General features: G+C 47.0%; 1 protein-coding gene across 1 annotated transcript in view; it reads right to left on the bottom strand.

Annotated features, from left to right (window-relative positions):
* Positions 1 to 644: 644 nt before the first annotated feature.
* Positions 645 to 20,457, bottom strand: part of PTGIS (prostaglandin I2 synthase) — a 30,465-nt gene continuing 10,652 nt past the window's right edge. Inside the window, exons 3-10 of the mRNA XM_077458806.1 lie at positions 14,289 to 14,467; positions 13,986 to 14,126; positions 10,238 to 10,383; positions 7,673 to 7,854; positions 6,533 to 6,689; positions 6,055 to 6,236; positions 3,333 to 3,484; positions 645 to 1,467 (exon numbers count right to left, since the gene is read on the bottom strand). Coding sequence (XP_077314932.1) covers positions 1,308 to 1,467; positions 3,333 to 3,484; positions 6,055 to 6,236; positions 6,533 to 6,689; positions 7,673 to 7,854; positions 10,238 to 10,383; positions 13,986 to 14,126; positions 14,289 to 14,467 — 1,299 coding nt within the window. The 3' untranslated portion in view covers positions 645 to 1,307. The remainder of the gene's footprint in view (positions 1,468 to 3,332; positions 3,485 to 6,054; positions 6,237 to 6,532; positions 6,690 to 7,672; positions 7,855 to 10,237; positions 10,384 to 13,985; positions 14,127 to 14,288; positions 14,468 to 20,457) is intronic.

The raw sequence follows: 20,457 nt of genomic DNA on the forward strand, positions 1-20,457 counted from the left end.
ATCCCAGCAACAGGAATCCATGAATTCTTGCCTCTGATTTGCAGCGTTGCTAAACGCACATGTGTGTGTATGGAGCTGTATACTCAGCGTTTGCACCAGGGTGATCGATCACAGTATACGGCTCTCTGATTCCTCCCGTATTCAATTGTATTGTACTGTCTGTCCTAACATTGTAAATGTGCAAACTGTTGGCGCTATATAAATCCTGTATAATAATAATAAACCCTACTAGACGGAGGATGGACCACAGTGCTGTGAATACAGGACCCCCTACAATAAGAACATCACAAGAAGGGAAAGAAAATGCTGCTCCGGGGCTCCCTCCAGTGGTGCTCCGGGGCTCCCTCCAGTGGTGCTCCGGGGCTCCCTCCAGTGGTGCTCCCTAGAAATGACCAAATTTCAAATCACTGCTTTTTGAAAATTCACAATCCATCACAATGTCGAATTTCCAAACCTGGACACTCCCGTTAAAGTCAGTAGAAATGCAAACCAGACTACCAAAAACGAATGTTATTAGGCTATTTTCTCTCCAGATCGAAGGTTGGACTTTTTACAGACTAGAAAAACCTCCAGAAAATACAGCATTATTACCACTAAGTGGAGCGGATGATAAAAAAAAAAATAATATAATACAGACACACATATATACAAAAGTGGATTATAATTCGTTCCAGAAGCATACTTCTAATCCAAAGCACTCGTATATCAAAGCGAGTTTCCCCGCATAGGAATAAATCGAAACTCAAATAATTTAGTCCAGTGTCACTGCTAGTGTATGCAGTACCGCATGTGGCCAGATGTGTGGGGGGGGGGCTGGAGACACTTGGAAACACTCAGAGACGCTCGGAGACACACCTCTGGCCACATGCGGTACTGCAAACCCCAGAGGCTTGTTAGACAAACACTTGCGAATCGAGTCAGATTAAAAAAAAATAAAAAAAAAAGCTTGTATTGCGAAACGCTCGTAAACCGCGTTACTCACAATCTGACGTTTTACTGTATTTATATATTTCAAACAATTCCCCCCCCCCCCCCCGTAAATTGGGGTCTTCCATAGACAGCCATGTCCCCAGATCTGGTCTGTGTGCATGCTCTCTTCTATATACAAATATACATTCAGAACAGTCAGTTTCTCCAGTTAATACACAGGCAGTAGTGCAGTGTTCCACTCCCAGAATCCTTCACTCTATATATTGATCATCTCTCTATAAGGAGGGTACTCTGGCAGACGCAGTAAGAAATAGTTTCATCCATATAGCAGCTCTCATATTCAGGCCATTGGGGGTTCTCGCCGTAGAATTGGTGGCTCAGTGTGTCACCGGATGGCTCCGCCTCCTGTATCGAAACGGAATGTCCCCTTCTGGTTGGAGCACCCCAAACCCGTATCTGCTGCGGTCAAACTCCGGAATCCCCGCCTCTGGGTTCTTCAGTTCAAATTCAAAATTCAGGATTAGAAGCCAGACGAATCTGGGAGGAGATGGTTGGTAAGGGAAAATAGAAATAAAATATAAATACATTTTGCAGAATAAATAAAATGAAATTTATATAACACATAAAAAAAAAAAATGTAAAAAAATAAATAATCGCTGCACCATTTCCGGTGGTTGAACCAATCTAAGAGCATGTGTTGCATGCACACACCATTTCTTGTGCTGGTTGAATACATTGGTTGAATAATTTTTTTTTTATTTAAAAACAGAAAAATACCACATTTGGTCACTAGAGGGCACCAAGCATTCAACATTTCCTATGATGCTTAGCGCCATCTAGCAGTCAATTGTGGTATTTTCCATTCTAAATGAAAAACATTTGACCAGCACTTCCTGTGCTAATAGCTTAATAATATTTCAACAAATTAGCTAAAATTTACACCACACCTGGCATGATTATTGAACAATTTGCTTTATCCTAGAATGGTGTTGAACATTATGTTTCTGAATACAGAGAATATAGGGGAACCCCATCTGATAAGGGCAAAGCTGAAGCTGTCCATACACGATTTCTATAAATGATTTATAAATGATCAATTTTCTTTTCTAATCAATCTCTTCCCATAGGAATAATCTATCTATCTATCTATCTATCTATCTATCTATCTATACACACACATACATAGGGCCGTCTTTAATTTTGATTGGACCCTGGGCAAAACCTTTCTTGGGGGCCCCCTCCCCATGCAGTTTTGCTCTCCACCTGCTCTGAGACATACAATAGATAGCAGTTAGACTCTGCATCAGTTTACTGAATCAGATCAGGCAGCTATTGCGATTGGTTGCCAGAGATTTCAGTGTATCATTACCGCTCACTGACTGGTTGGGTTGCTAGAGGTTACAGAACACATTACAGCTCACTAGTTAGTTGCTAGAGGTTACAGCACATGATTTCTGCTTGTTGATTGGTTGCTAGAGATTACTGTGGATATGACCTCACGGGGGCATGATATACATATCAATGCCGCCGGCCGCCTCTATTTACATATGAATGCTGGTAATTTACATGTAAACACAGGGTCTGCAGGTGAGTCATCTGGGACTCAGCACAGGACTAAAACCTCTAAACCCTAAAAACTAAGGGGCGAGCAAATTTAAACCAGGATAGTTGGGAAGTATGAAGCAGCTGCTTTGGGCCCCACAACAATGACAGGGTCCAGGGCAGCTGCCCCTTTTGCCCTGCCTTAAAAACGGCCCTGTATATATATATATATATATATATATATATATATATATGTTGTCAACAGCCTAATCAAACTATATGCTACACACAGGGAAATGGGAGTTCAATGTATATCTGGAAGCTACAATGTTAAGTTATCAATCATCTCTGTTTCCACCATGTAACCTCAATCTGATTGATTGAAATACGATAGCGTTCATGCTGAAGATCAATGCAAAACATTTTCACCTTGGCTGATTGACAGATTTATCAAATCTCATTAAAATTAGTCTAAATCAATCAGAAGTAAAAATATGGGAATGAATTGTATACATTGTATAGTTGCAGGAGCAAAAAAAAGAGGAAAAAAGAAAAAAAAAAGGTGGGGGGGGGGGGGGGGAAGGAGGCGCATGATGCATGGAATGCTTATTAATGCATAAAAAGCGCACCACAAAGCATGATGAAAAAACGCATCAATTGTGAGCCAGGCATAATTTGCCCTTCTGCCTGTACTGGTGCAGCCTCAAGAGGGCAGTTTGTTTTTTTCCTGCCCACAATTGATAATGGCCAATGACAACTCTGCACAGGAATCCCCATTGACACTTTTTCCCCATCTGAAAGGAAACATTTGGACAAAGCGCCACATTAGAAGAAGACCAAAATCTTCTGTAACGTCTTACAGTTTAATGCTGGTGATGGCATGAAAGCGCCCCACGCAGACGTTGGTGCCGGACCCCCAAGGCATAGTAAAATGTTTCACCCTCAGGCCCCTCTTGTAGAATTCTCTCTTCTCCGTCCCGTCTGCATTGAGGAAACGGTTGTAGCGGAAGACCTACAAGACAGAAGAACGTGTGTCAGTTCCTGGCTGGAGTGATGGAAGGTGTCTTGCTGATGTTTTAGATATAACCTATGTGGAAAACAAAAATATATAAAATTGATAAGGTAATGAAATGGGGAGGCGGGCATAATGCTTCCTCTCAACAAATTGGGTCAACACACTGAGCATTGTGAAAGAGGAAGGCGCCCCTGCCAGGTGTGCCAAGTCTATGAATGGAGAGCCGAAAAAAGAAAGCTCAGCTGGTTTATTGGGTCCCTCGGGTGGTGTATCATCTATAAATATCTCCACTCAGCAGGCGGTGTGACCCCCCCGAGGCCTGGCATGCCTATTATCCAGTCTATTTTCTGCACCCTTACCATTGTCTCCGGGTGGAACTATTCTGTGTTAATAATTGATGGAGCCAAATTGGAGCGTTCACCGCGTACGTGAAAAACGGGACAATTAGTGTGACGGATGAGGTAGGATAATGCTCAGTATTGAATCACGCATCTGATGGATTTGCAGAATGACCTAGACACTGGAAACGATTTGGACGTTTTATGTGGTTTTTAGAGGAGCTCCAAATGAAGTAGCTTCAACCCAAAATGGCACCCACCTTGTGGATCACTATACATTGCTCTCTGATTGTTCAGAACACAGGAAAATTGTGTTGGTTTAAAATAGCACAACATTTCTTTATTGAGGCATACGGGTGTTCATGAACCATATAAATGGGCTGTGCCGAGTTCTAGGAATTAGAATGGTGGTGGAAAAAGAGGATGGACGAGTGGCGGTTCTGGAAAGACTGGTGGAGGAAGAAGAGGAAAGAGGATGGACAGGTGGGGGGGGGGGGGGGGTGGAAAGACTGGTGGAGGAAGAAGAGGATGGACAGGTGGGGGTGCTGGGAAAACTGGTAGAGGAAAAGAGGGTGGACCGGTGAGGGTGCTGGAAAGACTGGTGGAGGAAGAAGAAGTTGGACAGGTGTGTGTGTGGGGGGGGGGGGTGCTGGAAAGACTGGTGGAAGAAAAGGATAGACAGGAGGGGGAGCTGGAAAGACTGGTAGAGGAAGAAGAGGATGGACAGGTGGGGGTGCTGGGAAAACTGGTAGAGGAAAAGAGGATGGACAGGTGGGGGTGCTGGGAAAACTGGTAGAGGAAAAGAGGGTGGACAGGTGAGGGTGCTGTAAAGACTGGTGGAGGAAGAAGAGGTTGGACAGGTGTGTGGGGGGGGGGGGTAGAGGAAGAAGAGGAAAGAGGATGGACAGGTGGGGGGGGGGGGGGCGGGGTGGAAAGAATGGTGGAGGAAGAAGAGGTTGGACAGGTGGGGGGGGGGGGGTGGAAAGACTGGTGGAGGAAGAAGGGGATGGACAAAAGGGGATGCTGGAAATACTGGTGGAGGAAGAAGAGGAAAGAGGATGGACAGGAGGGGGTGCTGGAAAGACTGGTGGAGGAAGAAGAAGATGGACAGGTGGGGGTGCTGGGAAAACTGGTAGAGGAAAAGAGGGTGGGCAGGTGAGGGTGCTGTAAAGACTGGTGGAGGAAGAAGAGGTTGGACAGGTGTGTGGGGGGGGGGGGGGGGAGCTGGAAAGACGAGGATGGACAGGTGGGGGTTCTGGAATGGAAAGACTGGTGGATGAAGAAAAGGAAAGAGGATGGACAGGTGTGTGTGTGGGGGGGGGGGGGATGCTGGAAAGACTGGTGGGGGAAGAAGAGGATAGTCAGGTGGGGGTGCTGGGAAAACTGGTAGAGGAAAGGAGGGTGGACAGGTGAGGGTGCTGGAAAGACTGGTGGAGGAAGAAGAAGAGGTTGGACAGGTGGGGGGGGGGGGGGTGCTGGAAAGAATGGTGGAAGAAGAAAAGGATGGACAGGAGGGAATTCCAGAAAGACTGGTGGAGGAAGAAGAGGAAAGAGGAAGTATGAGTGTGTGCGTGTGTGTGGGGGGGGGGGGGGTGGAAAGACTGGTGGAGGAAGAAGAGGAAAGAGGAAGTATGAGTGTGTGCGTGTGTGTGGGGGGGGGGGGGGTGGAAAGACTGGTGGAGGAAGAAGAGGATGGACAGGAGGGGGTGCTGGAAAAACTGGTAGAGGAAAAGAAGGTGGACAGGAGGGGGTGCTGGAAAAACTGGTAGAGGAAAAGAAGGTGGACAGGAGGGGGTGCTGGAAAAACTGGTAGAGGAAAAGAAGGTGGACAGGAGGGGGTGCTGGAAAGGCTGGTGGAGGAAGAAGAGGATGGACAGGTGGGGGTGCTGGAAGACTGGTGGAGGAAGAAGAGGAAGGATGGGTAGAGGGAGGACAGGTGGGGGAAGAAAAGGATGGACGGGTAAAGGGAGGACAGGTGGGGGTGCTGGAAGGGCAGCTGGATTAGAAGGAAGGGAGGTAAGGGAAAGCCAGATGGAAGGTAGAAGGGAACAGGATGAAGAGGGGAAAGGACAAGTAGAGGGAAGAGGGCGATTAGAGGAAAAGATGGGACTGATGTAAGGGAGGTGGGGGGATAGAAAAATAAGAGAAGGATGGATGGAGTGCGGAGGGGGAATGAAGGGAAGAGGGGGTTCATGTAGGACAGGTCAGAAAAATGGAAGATAGACAAACCTGGGGCTCTGGGTGTATCTCTGGATCCATCTGAGGACTGACGTAGGGGAAGAGGCACAGTCTGTCTCCCTTCCTTAGCAGGTACTCCGTGCCATCCTCCAGCCTTAGTGGTAGCTCAGTCAGCACCTCTCTGGTGATAAAGGGGGCGGCAGTCAGACGGAGACTTTCCTCCAACACGCTGTCTGCAAAAAAAAGGGCAATATTGGTTATGTTACCAACTTACACTGGAGTATATCCAGCATTGCACAGGGCGCCAGGTGTACCCAGCATTCATTGGGGTGCCAGTTGTACCTATGGGCACCACACCCCATAGGTACAACTGACACCCCAATGAAACAGATGAGAAAAACAAACAAAACCTGGGGGGGGGGGGCATCAGTTCCTCTCACTCAATGTCTGGGAAACATCACCCCTTGATTCCCAATTGTCCCTCTTTGGTCTTTCAGTGGTCTCTTTGGTCCCTCTATAGTGAACTCACTGAATATTGTTGCACCCTCCAGCGCACTCTGGTCAATCTCCTCCAATCCCGTCACTTTCTGTAGCACAGTCTTCAGTTCACCTTCAATGGCCGCCATCGCCTCGGGGTGCTTCAGCAGGAAGAACAAAAGCCAGAAGGCCGCCGGACCCGCATTACCCTGAAAAATATCAGGAAAGATATGAACAGCTCCACTTTATTCTGTGTAGGGTAAAAGGAAGTGACCCTTCTCTGGTCAAAGGACAGTCAACCATTGCAGCAGAAGGTAAAGCAAAGGGGTAGGGGGTGTCAATGTGGAATGCCCGCCACCCCAGGTAACTTATCCTGCCATCTGTTATCTCAGCCGGGGTGCGAACTACATTTTCTGCCACCTACAATGTATAATCATGCCGCCATTGTGCGGACGGGTTATTGCTTGCGTGGCATCTGCTGGTCACTCAAGATATGAGGCCACCAAGTGGGAGAACCTCAAGTGTCATTAACTAATAAGGGAATTGGGAAAAACCAACGGGAACCTCTATTGATACCACGCTATGGTGGGTTGCTTCTGAAATCTGATTGGCTGACAACTAATCACCCCAGAATGGCAGAACCCCTCCCAATGATCACATCACAGTTGCAGTAGAATGGCACGGCTCTGCATGTCTCCTGGCACTTGCAGGTCTTCCAGGTGGCGCTGGAAGCGGACATGGCAGGAGGGGTACAGGGGTAATCCATACCTCCCAACTTTTTGAGATGGGAATGAGGGACACCTATCAGCAAAAGTATGCAGGCATAGGACACACCCCTTGACACACCCATTTAAAGGTGAATTGCACACAAAAAAAAAAAAAAAAAAAGATTGGTTAAACCCACAAGGGATTTTTCTTTACCACTACTATTCCTTTATATTGTCTTTTGGGATTTACAAATGCAGCAATTTAGAAATCAGATGAAAGGTTTAGCGCTGGGAAACACTTTTTGATAGATGCAAAGTGCATTTTATACACAACTATACAGATCAGACCAAAACAAGGGACAAATGAGGAATGAGGGACAGAGGGACATTGCTCCAAATCAGCGACAGTCCCACAAAATCAGCGACAGTTGGGAGCTATGGGTAATCCCCCCGGAATTTCTATATGGGAAGTTTTGCCCTCTCACCTGTGTTGCCCACAGTTGCAGTAGCATGGCATGGCTCTGCATGTCTCTGGGCACTTGCAGGTCATCCAGGTGGCGTTGGTAAGCCTCCAGCCAGCCGCTCCGATTGGCTCTCCTCCGCAGGGTGTTGGCGTCCAGCAGCTGCCAGAGATTTTCCTTCAGCAGAGCCGCTTCTTTCTTCTCCGCTGGGAAGGATGCAAAGGGGACGTTAAAGGTAGCGGGGGGGGGGGGGCGTTAGAACAATGGGGTATTTGACAAAAATGTCCTCCCTGTGGTGGTAATTAGAAGCTGATATTATAACTTTTTTTATTTGACAATGATACTCAGATGGATTTTTGGTTCCAAGTTTAAAATAAAAAAGGGAGATTTGTGGCGTCACCCAAAAACAAACAGCAATTTTTCACAGATATGATGGCCCGACTGTGATAATAAAGGCAATGCCTGGTTGCGGCAGCAAATTGGGGAGACTGTGTGGAGCAATGCTGCCATCTGGTAAAGGATTCTGTCATTAAACATCAGTTTTGTGGCAAAGGCAGACAAGGACGAGCGCCCTCTGATTAGCGCGTCTTTCGCTAATCAGTAAGCCGTATATGGAGCAATGCTCCCCCCTAGTGTCCTATTCCCTCATTACATTGTGCTGTCAGCCTGTGATAGTTCAGTGCTGTTCACCAGCATTAAAGGCTAAATTGAAAAGTGCCTTAATACCACTTTAACCACCTAGGGACCACCCTATAGCAGATTTACTCCTACAGGGCGGCCCTCCTGTGAGGAATCATATATAATATCTCACAAAAGTAAGTACACCCCTCACATTTTTGTACCCCTCAATATTTTCTTCTATCTTTTCATGTGACAACACTGAAGAAATGACACTTGTCTACAATGTAAAGTAGTGAGTGTACAGCTTGTATAACAGTGTAAATTTGCCGTCCCCTCAACACACAGCCATTAATGTCTAAACCGCTGGCAACAAAAGTGAGTACACCCCTAAGTGAAAATGTCCAAGTTGGGCCCAAAGTGTCAATATTTTGTGTGGCCACCATTATTTTCCAGCACTGCCCTAACCCTCTTGGGCATGGAGGTCACCAGAGCTTCCCAGGTTGCCACTGAAGTCCTCTTCCCCTCCTCCATGACGACATCACGGAGTTGGTGGATGTTGGAGACCTTGCGCTCCTCCACCTTCCGTTTGAGGATGTCCCACAGATGATCAATAGGGTTTAGGTCTGGAGACATGCTTGGCCAGTCCATCACCTTTACCTTCAGCTTCTTTAGCAAGGCAGTGGTCATCTTAGAGGTGTGTTTGGGGTGGTTATCATGTTGGAATACTGCCCTGCGGTCCAGTCTCTGAAGGGAGGGGATCATGCTCTGCTTCAGTATGTCACAGTACATGTTGGCATTCATGGTTCCCTCAATCTGTAGCCCCCCCAGTGCCGGCAGCACTCATGCAACCCCAGACCATGACACTCCCACCACCATGCTTGACTGTAGGCAATAAAGACTTGTCTTTGTACTCCTCACCTGTTTGCCCCCACACACGCTTGACGCCATCTGAACCCAATAAGTTTATCTTGGTCTCATCAGACCACAGGACATGGTTCCAGTAATCCATGTCCTTAGTCTGCTTGTCTTCAGCAAACTGTTTGCGGGCTTTCTTGTGCATCATCTTTAGAAGAGGCTTCCTTCTGGGATGACAGCCATGCAGACCAATTTGATGCTGTGTGCAGCGTATGGTCTGAGCACTGACAGGCTGACCCCCCACTAGGGTTGCCACTTTTTCTTCAAGCCAAAATCCAAACACTTAAGAGGCGTACAGTAATTTTTTTTTTCTTAGTATACACTATAGAATTGTAACAGACCTAGAACACCTTTGGGCACTCCAAAGAGAATAGTAATGCGGCGCACATAGTGCCCCCTCACCCTCCTGTCAGACCCCGTTCCAAGCCACATTCCTGTCAGAATAATGTGTCCGGGTTTCAGTCCACCTGACATGATCAAAACCTGGACCCCTACTCTACCCCCCACCCCTTCAACCTCTGCAGCAATGTGTCCGGGTTTCAGGCGGACTGAAACCCTGGACACATGATTCATGAATCCCGGACAGGTAGCAACCCTATACTCAGGGGTGGGGGGTGGGGGTGGTTGGTCATTTGCCGCCCCCCCCAAAAAAAAAAAAAAATAAAAAAAATAAAAAAAACACGCCAGCCACCACTGACTGATTAAACAAAAATTGTACAAGAAAATATTTCGTGTATGTCCATTCAGAAAAATTTCGGACGACAGCTGTGTACTAACGATCAGATTATCGTACGACCGCTTCAAGAGTGGTATTTTTTGTTCGATATTCTGATCGTATATCTAACTCCCTGCAGATACTTTCTGTAAATGATAAATTGCATTCATACACTGAACTCTCATCAACCCCATTGGTTCCGAGGATCTTGTGGAAAGGAATGGGTTGGGGGTTTATTTACTTACAGTAAGTGACACACCCTATCGAGGTGTAAACTGATGATGCAGACGGAATCTTTTCTCACCATGAAATTGTGCATTGAGGTGTGATGCCCCTACCTGCAGAGAGCATGCCACGGGCGCTCTTCATTAGCAGCTGATCCAACTTCCGGAATTCTCTGTACACGCGGAGGGAGTGTTGTAAATCCCTCCCTGGTGCCGACGGCTGTTCTGACTCCGACCCAAACAATGTCAGATATCCGGCCCTGAAAGACGGAAAGGGTGCCAGTGAACGCCCTGCAGACAATCTAAATTTCTACATTTTATAGGCTAAGAAAACAAGCTGCGAGACTCGAATGATTTAACATCTGCTCCGCTGGGGGAATTTTATGGGGCGAATGGTCCAACATCCGCTCTGCTGGTAAATGGACGGGCAGAGATTCAAACGACCATTCTGCTGGTAACTGACGTAGTGAATGGGCCAACATCTGCTCTGCTGGCGAATAACCTGTAGCACTGCCCCCCCCTCCCCGTAGGGGGTTGCTGGGTTTAGATTTCCATTGGCCTCCCTCTTATTATCCTGCAGCCAGATGCTTGGGTATTTTCACACTCATCCACTCGATATCCAATGACCAGTCTAGGGATTTGTTTTTTCTATATATTGGTAGAACTTGGATAGGAGAAGGGATTAGTAGGATACTCTAACTATGCACAGGCGAGGACAACCCTCACTTGGCCTCACTTGATTGAACTCAATAGACCCTCTGCTGAACCATACAGCATTTGTATGGAAATATAAGTCCTTTGCTTGATCTGGCAACAGACTCAATGAACTCTAATTCTTTGGGACACTAACCAGCATCCCCTTTAGCTGGTACCCGTCCACTGATTTTACCAGCTTGCAGGGATTGCCCTCACGGAACAGGCCCCTAGACGTAGGTCTGTACTAAAAGTAGTCAGGAACAGATCCTTCTAGGTATGTCTCCCTCTCAGTCAGCTCTGCAGGACATCTGGGTTGCAGTTCCTGGGGCTCCGGCCCTCGGTTTGGCTACCTGAGGGCCGCTTGTACAGAGGAGGGGCAACAGCCCCCCCCTCCTCCCGGACCCCGTTCTCCAGCTTAAGACCCCTCTGGGTATAAATACAGTCACCCTGCATGCCTTGAGGCACCTTCCTCTGCCAATTGCCAGGGCTGTATCTACACCCATGCTCCCATTTGTCATGTTTCCTCCCACTGTTCAATACACCCCTTCCTATTGGACCAGTTTGAAACAGGCAGACAACAAGAGCACACTGAGCAGACCTTATCAATGGATTACTGCTCCCGGTTAGGCAGAGAGCACCTAAATTTGCCTGACAGACCTCCTGATAAGCAGGGAAACACAAAAATCATGCACTCTCTAGCACCTACCTAGGAGAGTGCTACACACCCAACATACAGCAAATATAGTGAATTAAGTGTAGCGCTCACCCCCAAAAGGGCCGCAGATTGCCACAGGTTATTTTCCACCATTAGTGTAGGGGCAGCCAGGCACACAGCAACCTGTCACTCACTCTGGCTCAGTGATCAGTCTAGGGCAGGGGTTTCCAAACAATCCCCCATCCACGTTGCTGGTGACGCCCATCTGCTCCACTATCCTGTCTGCTGGATTCTAACCTGCCTGTTTGCCCGATATTCACTTTGCTTCTGTTACCTCTTTTTAGAAGGAATACATTGTAACCAGGTTTAAAGATCATCATTAGTGAACTATATAGCATCATTATCTTCTCTGGCACTATACAGAGTAATAGATACAGTGCAGGAAGGTAGTGCAGGTAATACAGTACATAAAGATAAGAAGAGGTCCCTGCCACAGCAGTACGCTATCTGCTTATTACAGAATGAAGAAATTAACCACTTGGCATCGAATCTCCCAGAACTCCATGCTTCACTTATTCCTGCTATATTTCTTCACGACTAGTGTAGGGGCAGCCAGGCACACAGCAACCTGTCACTCACTCTGGCTCAGTGATCAGTCTAGGGCAATGGTTTCCAAACGATCCCCCATTCACTTTGCTGGTGACGCCCATCTGCTCCACTATCCTGTCTGCTGGATTCTAATCTGCCTGTTCGCCCGATATTCACTTGTTACCTCTTTTTAGAAGGAATACATTGTAACCAGGTTTAAATATTCATCATTAGTGAACTATATAGCATCATTATCTCCTCTGGCACTATACAGAGTAATAGATACAGTGCAGGAAGGTAGTGCAGGTAATACAGTACATAAAGATAAGAAGAGGTCCCTGCCATAGCCCTACAATCTCTGCTTATTACAGAATGAAGAACTTGGCGTGGAATCTCCCAGAGCTCCATTCTAATGCTTCACTTATTCCTGCTATATTTCTTCTGTCAGTACCAAGTTATTCTAGTATTTGCTTAGAGAATGCAACGCCTCTATGGAGTCCTTCCATGTTCCTCCATGGTGAGCTTCTGTGGGGACACTCATTAGGAAATGATAGGATAGATGGTGACCTCTCATCCACTCTTTGCAAGCGAGAGTCACTAACACTTCGATTGGGTCAGCCAGAAGCTGGGGTTTCTCTGTGCCCCAAGAGGAGCCTAGCCCCTGGGCAGATGATAGCGGGGACACCCTTTGCGATAAATTTACCATTGACATGAAAATCATAGTCTTTGTTGGCGTTTCCCTCAACATGCGGCCCTGCTCCCAGGGAGTTCACCTGATGGGCTCAGTAGTTAAATCAATCAATTACAATAGTTGGAATTTCGGTCCTTATTGCGGTCGGGGGTGACACTGCAGCTGGCGAGATTCATTCAAACTGCTTGTCTTTCTCAACCTCATTGTAAGTGCATTCTTAAACAAGCTACTATTCTGGTATACACTACGCCGCCCCCCCCCCCCCCTAATCCATGCGCCTGGCATGGATTAGGAATCTACATGCAGGGGGCCGGACATATAGATTTCACTGGTATTTTTTTAATGTATTTTTTGAAGCACATGATTAGAGCCTGAGGCTCCAATTGGCTTCAAAAAAGGGTGGGCTCAGAGCACTGCGCCTTGAGCCCACCCAGTTGTGTGACTTAAAGAGGAAGTAAACCCTGATGGGTTTACTTCCTCTTTCATTCCCTGCAAAGGTAAAGCATAATGGACTACTATGCATCGCATCGCATCGCATAGTAGTCTATTATGTGTCACTTACCTGAAACAGGAGCCAGCGAAGTCACCGCTGTCCCCTGTGGTCCGGCACATCCATCTTCTCGGTGGGTCTCGCTGGTCCACCGCTGTCATTTGGCGAAGCTGCAATGATATCACTCCCGCGCATGCGCACGGGAGCCGCCACTCGCGGCATAGCGCTGTTGACCGCGGCGCGCTCAGTGCACCGTAGACAGCGGTGGCTGTCTTTCGGCAAATATCTCCTAAACTATGTAGGTTTAGGAGATATTTCTTGGACCTACAGGTAAGCCTTAATCTAGGCTTACCTGTAGGTCAAAGTGTGTTGTAAGGGTTTACAACCACTTTAATATTCGCTAATGTCTTCCAGCTTCTCCTCCTGGCCAATCAGGAAGCGGGTCCTGAGACCCAATTGGACAGGGAGTCTTAGGACCACTTCCTGTTCGATCCCGCAACACGGAGTTCCTGTTCTCAGTGCCTATCCAGTGATCTGCAGCCATCGGGTTCCTGCCAAGGCCCAGCCGGTGCCACCCGCTAATTCGGCTCTCGTGCCACTCTGTGTCCTTCACTCCCTGTTATCTCTACCAGGGGCATTGGACAGGAGGGGCAAGCCCTCTCTACAGCTCGATCACCACCAGGTACGTGACATGTGGTTTTGAGAAAATGATATTTATAATATAATTAAAAAGGTAAAATACCTTAACATGACACCGTACGCAAAGTTGAAGAGGCCATCTTCCCTCCACGTTGTTGCCGACGCGTTGCTGTCGTTCAGTATGGTGGACAGGTTTCTGAACATGGACCTGGTCAGGCTCAGCAAGTTCTGTTTCTGTAGATGTCTAGAACACAAATTAAAGGAATCCCTGCTCAGAAATCGCTTCCGTACCCGCTAATTTAAACTATAAGGCCACGGTGAGCATGGTGGACACGAAATTGGAAACTCCCACCGTCCACCACCTAAGCCGGGAACTCACAATCTACTTTTTTCTCGTTGTACTTACAGACTTAGCGTGGTCTTTTCTGCTGCGGCATCATAATCTGGCAGAGTGACATTGAACATTCGCTCCATTAAAATCTTGGCGTATTTCCCAAAGTCCAACTTGTCACTGGACTCCCAGACGACGTGGTCATAGGAGAGCGGATCCAGGAGAACGGTGACAAACCTCCCGGCCACCTGGACCTGGCAGGAACAGAGCAGACGGTGTCAGGAGACATGTGGAGGAATGGTGGTACTGACGCAGATAAGAGTGACTCTGCACCATGACATCTCTACATACTCCTAACATTCCAACCCACCCCCAGAGGAATTTGTCTGTTTGGCCCCTTTATCCCTCTTTTCTTTGAGAGATTTGTTTGTTTTCTCAGCTATAATCCCCCCAACCTTCTGGAAGATTTTCCTTAATCTGAACATATTTCAGGAGTGACGCTCTGCGAGTTTCTTTTCTCACAAAAGGAGGTTTTCCTCCTGTGAGACATGAAGAGGATTAACGGACACCAAAGAGGAGAGGAGAAGCCGGGAGAAGATTTCTTCTGACATTTCCAGTGATCTTCCCCCCAATCCCGGGGTGATTGGAGTATGGCGCCCACACAGCACCATTATAATTACGCAGCTATGCAACTATACCATACTGTACAATCACACCAATACACAACCCCACTGTACAACCACAATGCCTCATTGTATCACAACTTCACCACTCTACCATACAACCACCCTGCACCACTCTACCGCACAACTACGTTATTTCATTTTATCATGCAACTACACAACCATCTGTATCATTATATCACATAACCCCACTGTAGAACTACAGAACCACCCCATCTCCTTGTACCACACAACCACCTTGCTCCATTCCACCCCACAACTACACTACCCCACTGCATGAATGCGCCATATTACTGCACAACTACACTCACCATTGTATCACACAACCATATTGTACAACCAAAGTATAAACAGAAAAGTCAGTGCTATTACCCATACACCACATAGATAGCAGAGCTCCCAGGTGCTCGATCCACAGTCGCTGGCTGAGTAGTATAATGTACAAAAAATGATCAACACTCCGGTTGTTGCTCTTAAACATTTCTTCATTTTATTGAATAGCCACAGTGAACAAACGCTGATTAAGTCACCACAGTAAACAAACGCTGATTAAGTTAGTTGAGGCGTTTCAGCCTATAAGCCCTTAGTCATAACCAATGGTTATGACTAAGGCCTTAAAGGGGTTGTAAAGGTACATTTTTTATTTTCTACATAGGTTCCTTTAAGCTAGGGCATTGTTGGTTCACTTACCTTTTCCTTTGATTTCCCTTCTAAATGTTTTTTTGCTTTGTCTGAATATCTCACTTCCTGTTTCTCCTCAGTAAACTTCTCACCATCATCCGAGCTGGTGGTTAGTCAGCCAGAACAGCTTACTGAACAGCTTACTGGGGTGAAACAGGAAGTGAGAAATTTAGACAAAGAAAACAAAGAAAAAAAACATTTAGAAGGGAAATCGAAGGAAAAGATAAGTGAACCAACAATGCACTAGCTTAAAGGAACCTATGTAGAAAATAAAAAAATTACCTTTACAACCCCTTTAAGGTGGATCATTTTTTCTACAATACTGTACAACCACGCTGCACCATTATGTCACAACTACACAACCCCACTGCAGCATTGTAGGACACAACTCCACCACAAAATACCATACAACAATATCACACTAATGCACCAGCATCATTATAACAAAAACTACACAACACCACACCCATTATATCATACACACACACATACACACACACTACACCATACAACTATACCAATATACTGCACAACTATGCAACCACCCCACATGGCATCATTATACCGCACAACCAAACCATTGCATCGTACAACCACACTGTACAACTATACTGCTCCAGTTAGTCACACAACCACATTGTACTATTATATCAAACAGCTACATTGGGGTCCATTGTATCACATGTAGCACCCTGGTGTTTAGGCAAGGTTACTCCTAAATTTACCTGCCAGGTGTATCTACCTTGGCTAATTGTTGAGGATCAAATGATTTCACTCTAAGCCCTTGTACACACGGTCGGAAATTCCAACAACAAAATCTGTCGGATTTTGTCTGACGGATTTTGTCCGAAACTGGTGTTGCATACACACGGTCGGGCAAAGTTGTCGGAAGATCCGAACGTTCGTAACGTGATGACGTTATTTCGTTACGACGGGACTACGTTCAGGCTAGTAGCCAATAGCTTTGGTCTAGGAATTTGATCTGAGCATGCGTGGCACTTTGTCCGATCGGAATTCTCTACAAACAATCGGACAAAGTCCGATCGGATCATGTTTTTGGAAAATTTTATAGCTCTGTTCGAAAACTTTGTCGGTTGGATATTCCAACGGAAACAGTCCGATGGAGCCCACACACGGTCGGATTATCCGACAACATGGTCCGATCGGACATCTTCTGTCGGAATGTCCGACCGTGTGTACAAGGGCTAAGTCTTTAATTGCTTCACTTCTCTCTATTGCCGCTAGGTGGCCGGGTACCTGGTGGCATTAGATATATGCAGGGCAATGCAAGGTCAGATTATGGGTATATGTGGTATCCTAGGCAATGGGCAGGGTTTTTCTTAAATCCCCTAGGACTGCTGGGAGAACCTATATTTTTGGGTTGAGTCAGGTGATTGTGGTTCCGTGCCACCTGGACGTCTGTCTGGGTGGACGTGTGTTGTATTTCCCGGACTGCTAGGCTGGAGATGGGCCTATCCCGGGCACATCTGGCTGTTAGGCTGTCTGAGGGCCTATCCAGAAGCAAGAGGTTGGGATTGCGGCTTGCAGTCCAACCAAAAGTGATGGTTCTGCTGGCCGGAGAACCTGTCATGGTCGGAGGTAGAAGAGAAAGGTGTTGCCACTAAGGGACCAACCACCTTATTACCAGGGACCACAGTGAGTAGCTGAAGAAAATACCGGAGTAGTATTCTCACCAACCGGGGACGGTGAGGAATCGGGAAACTTAAGCGGATATCAAGCCAGGGAACCAAACAGCAGAGGTGACGCTTGCTGAGCAGCCTTGGGTGCCAAACCAGGGACTGAGCAGGCCAGTGGGGTGAAGCATGAGAAGTATCTTGAGTGCCAAGCTAGGGACTGAGCAGAGAGGCGGGGGTGACGCTTGAGGAAGATACCACAGTAAAGATTGGAGGAGCTCAAGGGATTCATTGGCAGTGAATCATCTAGTCTAGTGAGGGAGCTCAGTGGGCTGAAGAACTACAAGAAGTGATTGTAGTGGAAGCAAAGAAACTGTTACAACTTGTGTTAGAAACTGTTAAAGACTATTGCCATAGGAGACAGCATTCCTACACATACCAATGTGGCGTCTTGCTGGATGCCTTTCCCTGCATGGCTGCCCTCCTGTTGAAGTCTCAGAGTCTGCCAATTAACATTGCAACTACCTAAGAGTGTCCTGGCCCTAACCCTCTCTCCCAAAGTTCTGTTAAGAGAAATAAAAATCTCTTTGCATTCAAGAAGTGTCTGGCGCCCAATGAATCTATCTTGTATTACACCCACTATGCCTCACAACTAGGGATGAGCTTCGTGTTCGAGTCGAATTCCGAACGTTTTGGCCGTTCGCGTCGAAATTCGAGTGACGCGCGCGCGGACCATAATGCACTGCGTTGGCGCAGTGCATTGCTGCCCGATGATTGGCCAAGCATGCACTGTGACCCCGCATGCTTGGCCAACCACAGCGCCGGCAGCGAGGAGAGCCATGATTGGCCACAGGCATCCTGCCTGTGGCCAAACATAGCTCAGGCTGTGTAGTGCACGCCCCACACTATATAAGGCCGCCTATGAGGCGGCTTCGTGTAGTGTGTTACTTAGCATCTGAAGCAGTGGGTGTTCTGTGTACCTTCAACACAGTACACACCAATCGTTTTTGGCTGATTTCCTATCTTGCTGCTGTGTAGTGGTTGTTGTCTGTGCCCTGACTGCAGTATACACCACTATATTCACCTCACCTATATAGCTAGTGATCTAGCTTTAACCACTTAACAACTGCCCATTGCCGATTAACGGCTTCAGGGCGGTTGTTTAACTCTGAGAGGCCGTTAATTAACGGCCTCCCAGAATTCTGCTCTCGCGTGCCCCGAGGTGTGCGCACTCGAGAGCATCCGTGACCGCCGGGTCCACAGGACCCGGCGCATCACGGATCACGGTAAACGGCCGCTCATAGCGGCCGTTTACCACGTGATTGCTCCGTCAAATGACGGAGTGATCACTTGGAAACAAACCGGCGTCATGTTATGACGCCGGTTCCTCCCTCCCCTCTCTGTACCGATCGGTACAGCGGAGGGGAAAGAGATCGGTGTCAGCAGCGATGTGGGCTGCATCTGCAGTGCCCACATCGCTGCCAATACTCTGCAATACCAGTGCATACTCTGCAGTACCCTGCCATTACTCTGCAGTACCCCCCATTACTCTGCAGTACCCCCCCATTACTCTGCAGTACCCCCCCATTACTCTGCAGTACCCCCCCATTACTCTGCAGTACCCCGCCATTACTCTGCAGTAACCCCCAATACTCTGCAGTAACCCCCAATACTCTGCAGTAACCCCCAATACTCTGCAGTAACCCCCAATACTCTGCAGTAACCCCCATTACTCTGCAGTACCCCCCATTACTCTGCAGTACCCCCCATTACTCTGCAGTACCCGCCATTACTCTGCAGTACCCGCCATTACTCTGCAGTACCCCCAATACTCTGCAGTACCCTGCCATTACTCTGTAGTACCCCCCAATACTCTGCAGTACCCTGCTATTACTCTGTAGTACCCCGCCAATACCCCGCCAATACTCTGTAATACCCTGCCATAAATTGCCATACCCAGCCATACTCAGAGATACCCAGCCATACTCGGTGATACCCTGAAATACCCAGCCATAGACGCCCCCCACCCCTCACCGCCCTCCGGTGCTTCTACCAACTCGCCAGTACGATCAAAGCCAGAATCTTTTTTTTATTTTTTATTTCAGGCTTCCCAGCCTAGAGGTGAGATGTGGGGTCATATTGACCCCCCAGATTTCACTGTAAAGAGGACCTGTCACCCCATATTCCTATTACAAGGGATGTTTACATTTCTTGTAATAGGAATAAAAGTGATCAAAAATATATTTTTGGGGAAAAAAATGTCAAACTAACATAAATAAAGTAAAATGAACAATAAAAAAATAAAATAAAAATTAAAGCGCCCATGTCCCCATGTGCTCGCATGTGCCACACATGTGAGGTATCGCCGAGAATGTTAGAGCGAGAGCAATAATTCTAGTCCTAGACCTCCTCTGCAACTCAAAACATGTTACCAGTAAAAAAAAAATTAAAGCGTAGCCTATGGGGATTTTTTAAGTAGCGACGTTTGGCGCCATTCCACGGGCATGTGCAATTTTGAAGAGTGACATGTTTGATATCTATTTACTCAGCATAACTTCATCTTTCACTTTATGCAAACATTGGGCTAACAAGTGGTTAATAATAGAGCTTGCAGTCAGTAGTGTTAGGAGATAGTGCGTGCTGTCTGCGTGCTCTGTACCCAGTACATACCGCTATAATATAGGGCAGGCCCCTACTTTCAAACATCCAACTTACAAACATCTCCTACTTGCAAACGCAAGGAGACAGCAGCAAGTGAGATGAAAAAAGATGGACGACAAAACAAATTATACAGGGGTGATAACCCTTCCCTATGTTTTCCAAAAAGCTTAAAGATAGTTTTTTTGACTGGAGCTACACTTTAAAAATGTACCGGTTGAAAATGACAAACAGATTCAACTTAACACAACAAACCTACACAGTCCCTGTCTTGTTTGCACCGCCTGTATACTGCTGTTCTGAGTATATAGGGCCTGGGGGCCACACGCATTTCCTTTTTTTAATATGGGTACGGGGTTCCCCTTAATATGCGTACAAGACCCAAATAGGCTGGTAATGGGCAGGGAGGGCTACCCATGCCATGTTTCTCAATGATTTTCAACCATATTGCAGGAACCAGATATAACATTAAAACCGCAAGCAGTTTTAAATGGTGTTATTTCCGTTTAATGTCATTTTGTGCAGGGACTGTTCTAAACACGGGAAACACGTGGCACTTCACAGGCATACTACAGACACCCCCCAGGC

This window comes from Lithobates pipiens, unplaced genomic scaffold, assembly GCF_037356315.1.
Source record: "Lithobates pipiens isolate NorthernLeopardFrog02 unplaced genomic scaffold, aLitPip1_a1.2 Scaffold_28, whole genome shotgun sequence".
Lineage (NCBI taxonomy): Eukaryota > Metazoa > Chordata > Amphibia > Anura > Ranidae > Lithobates > Lithobates pipiens.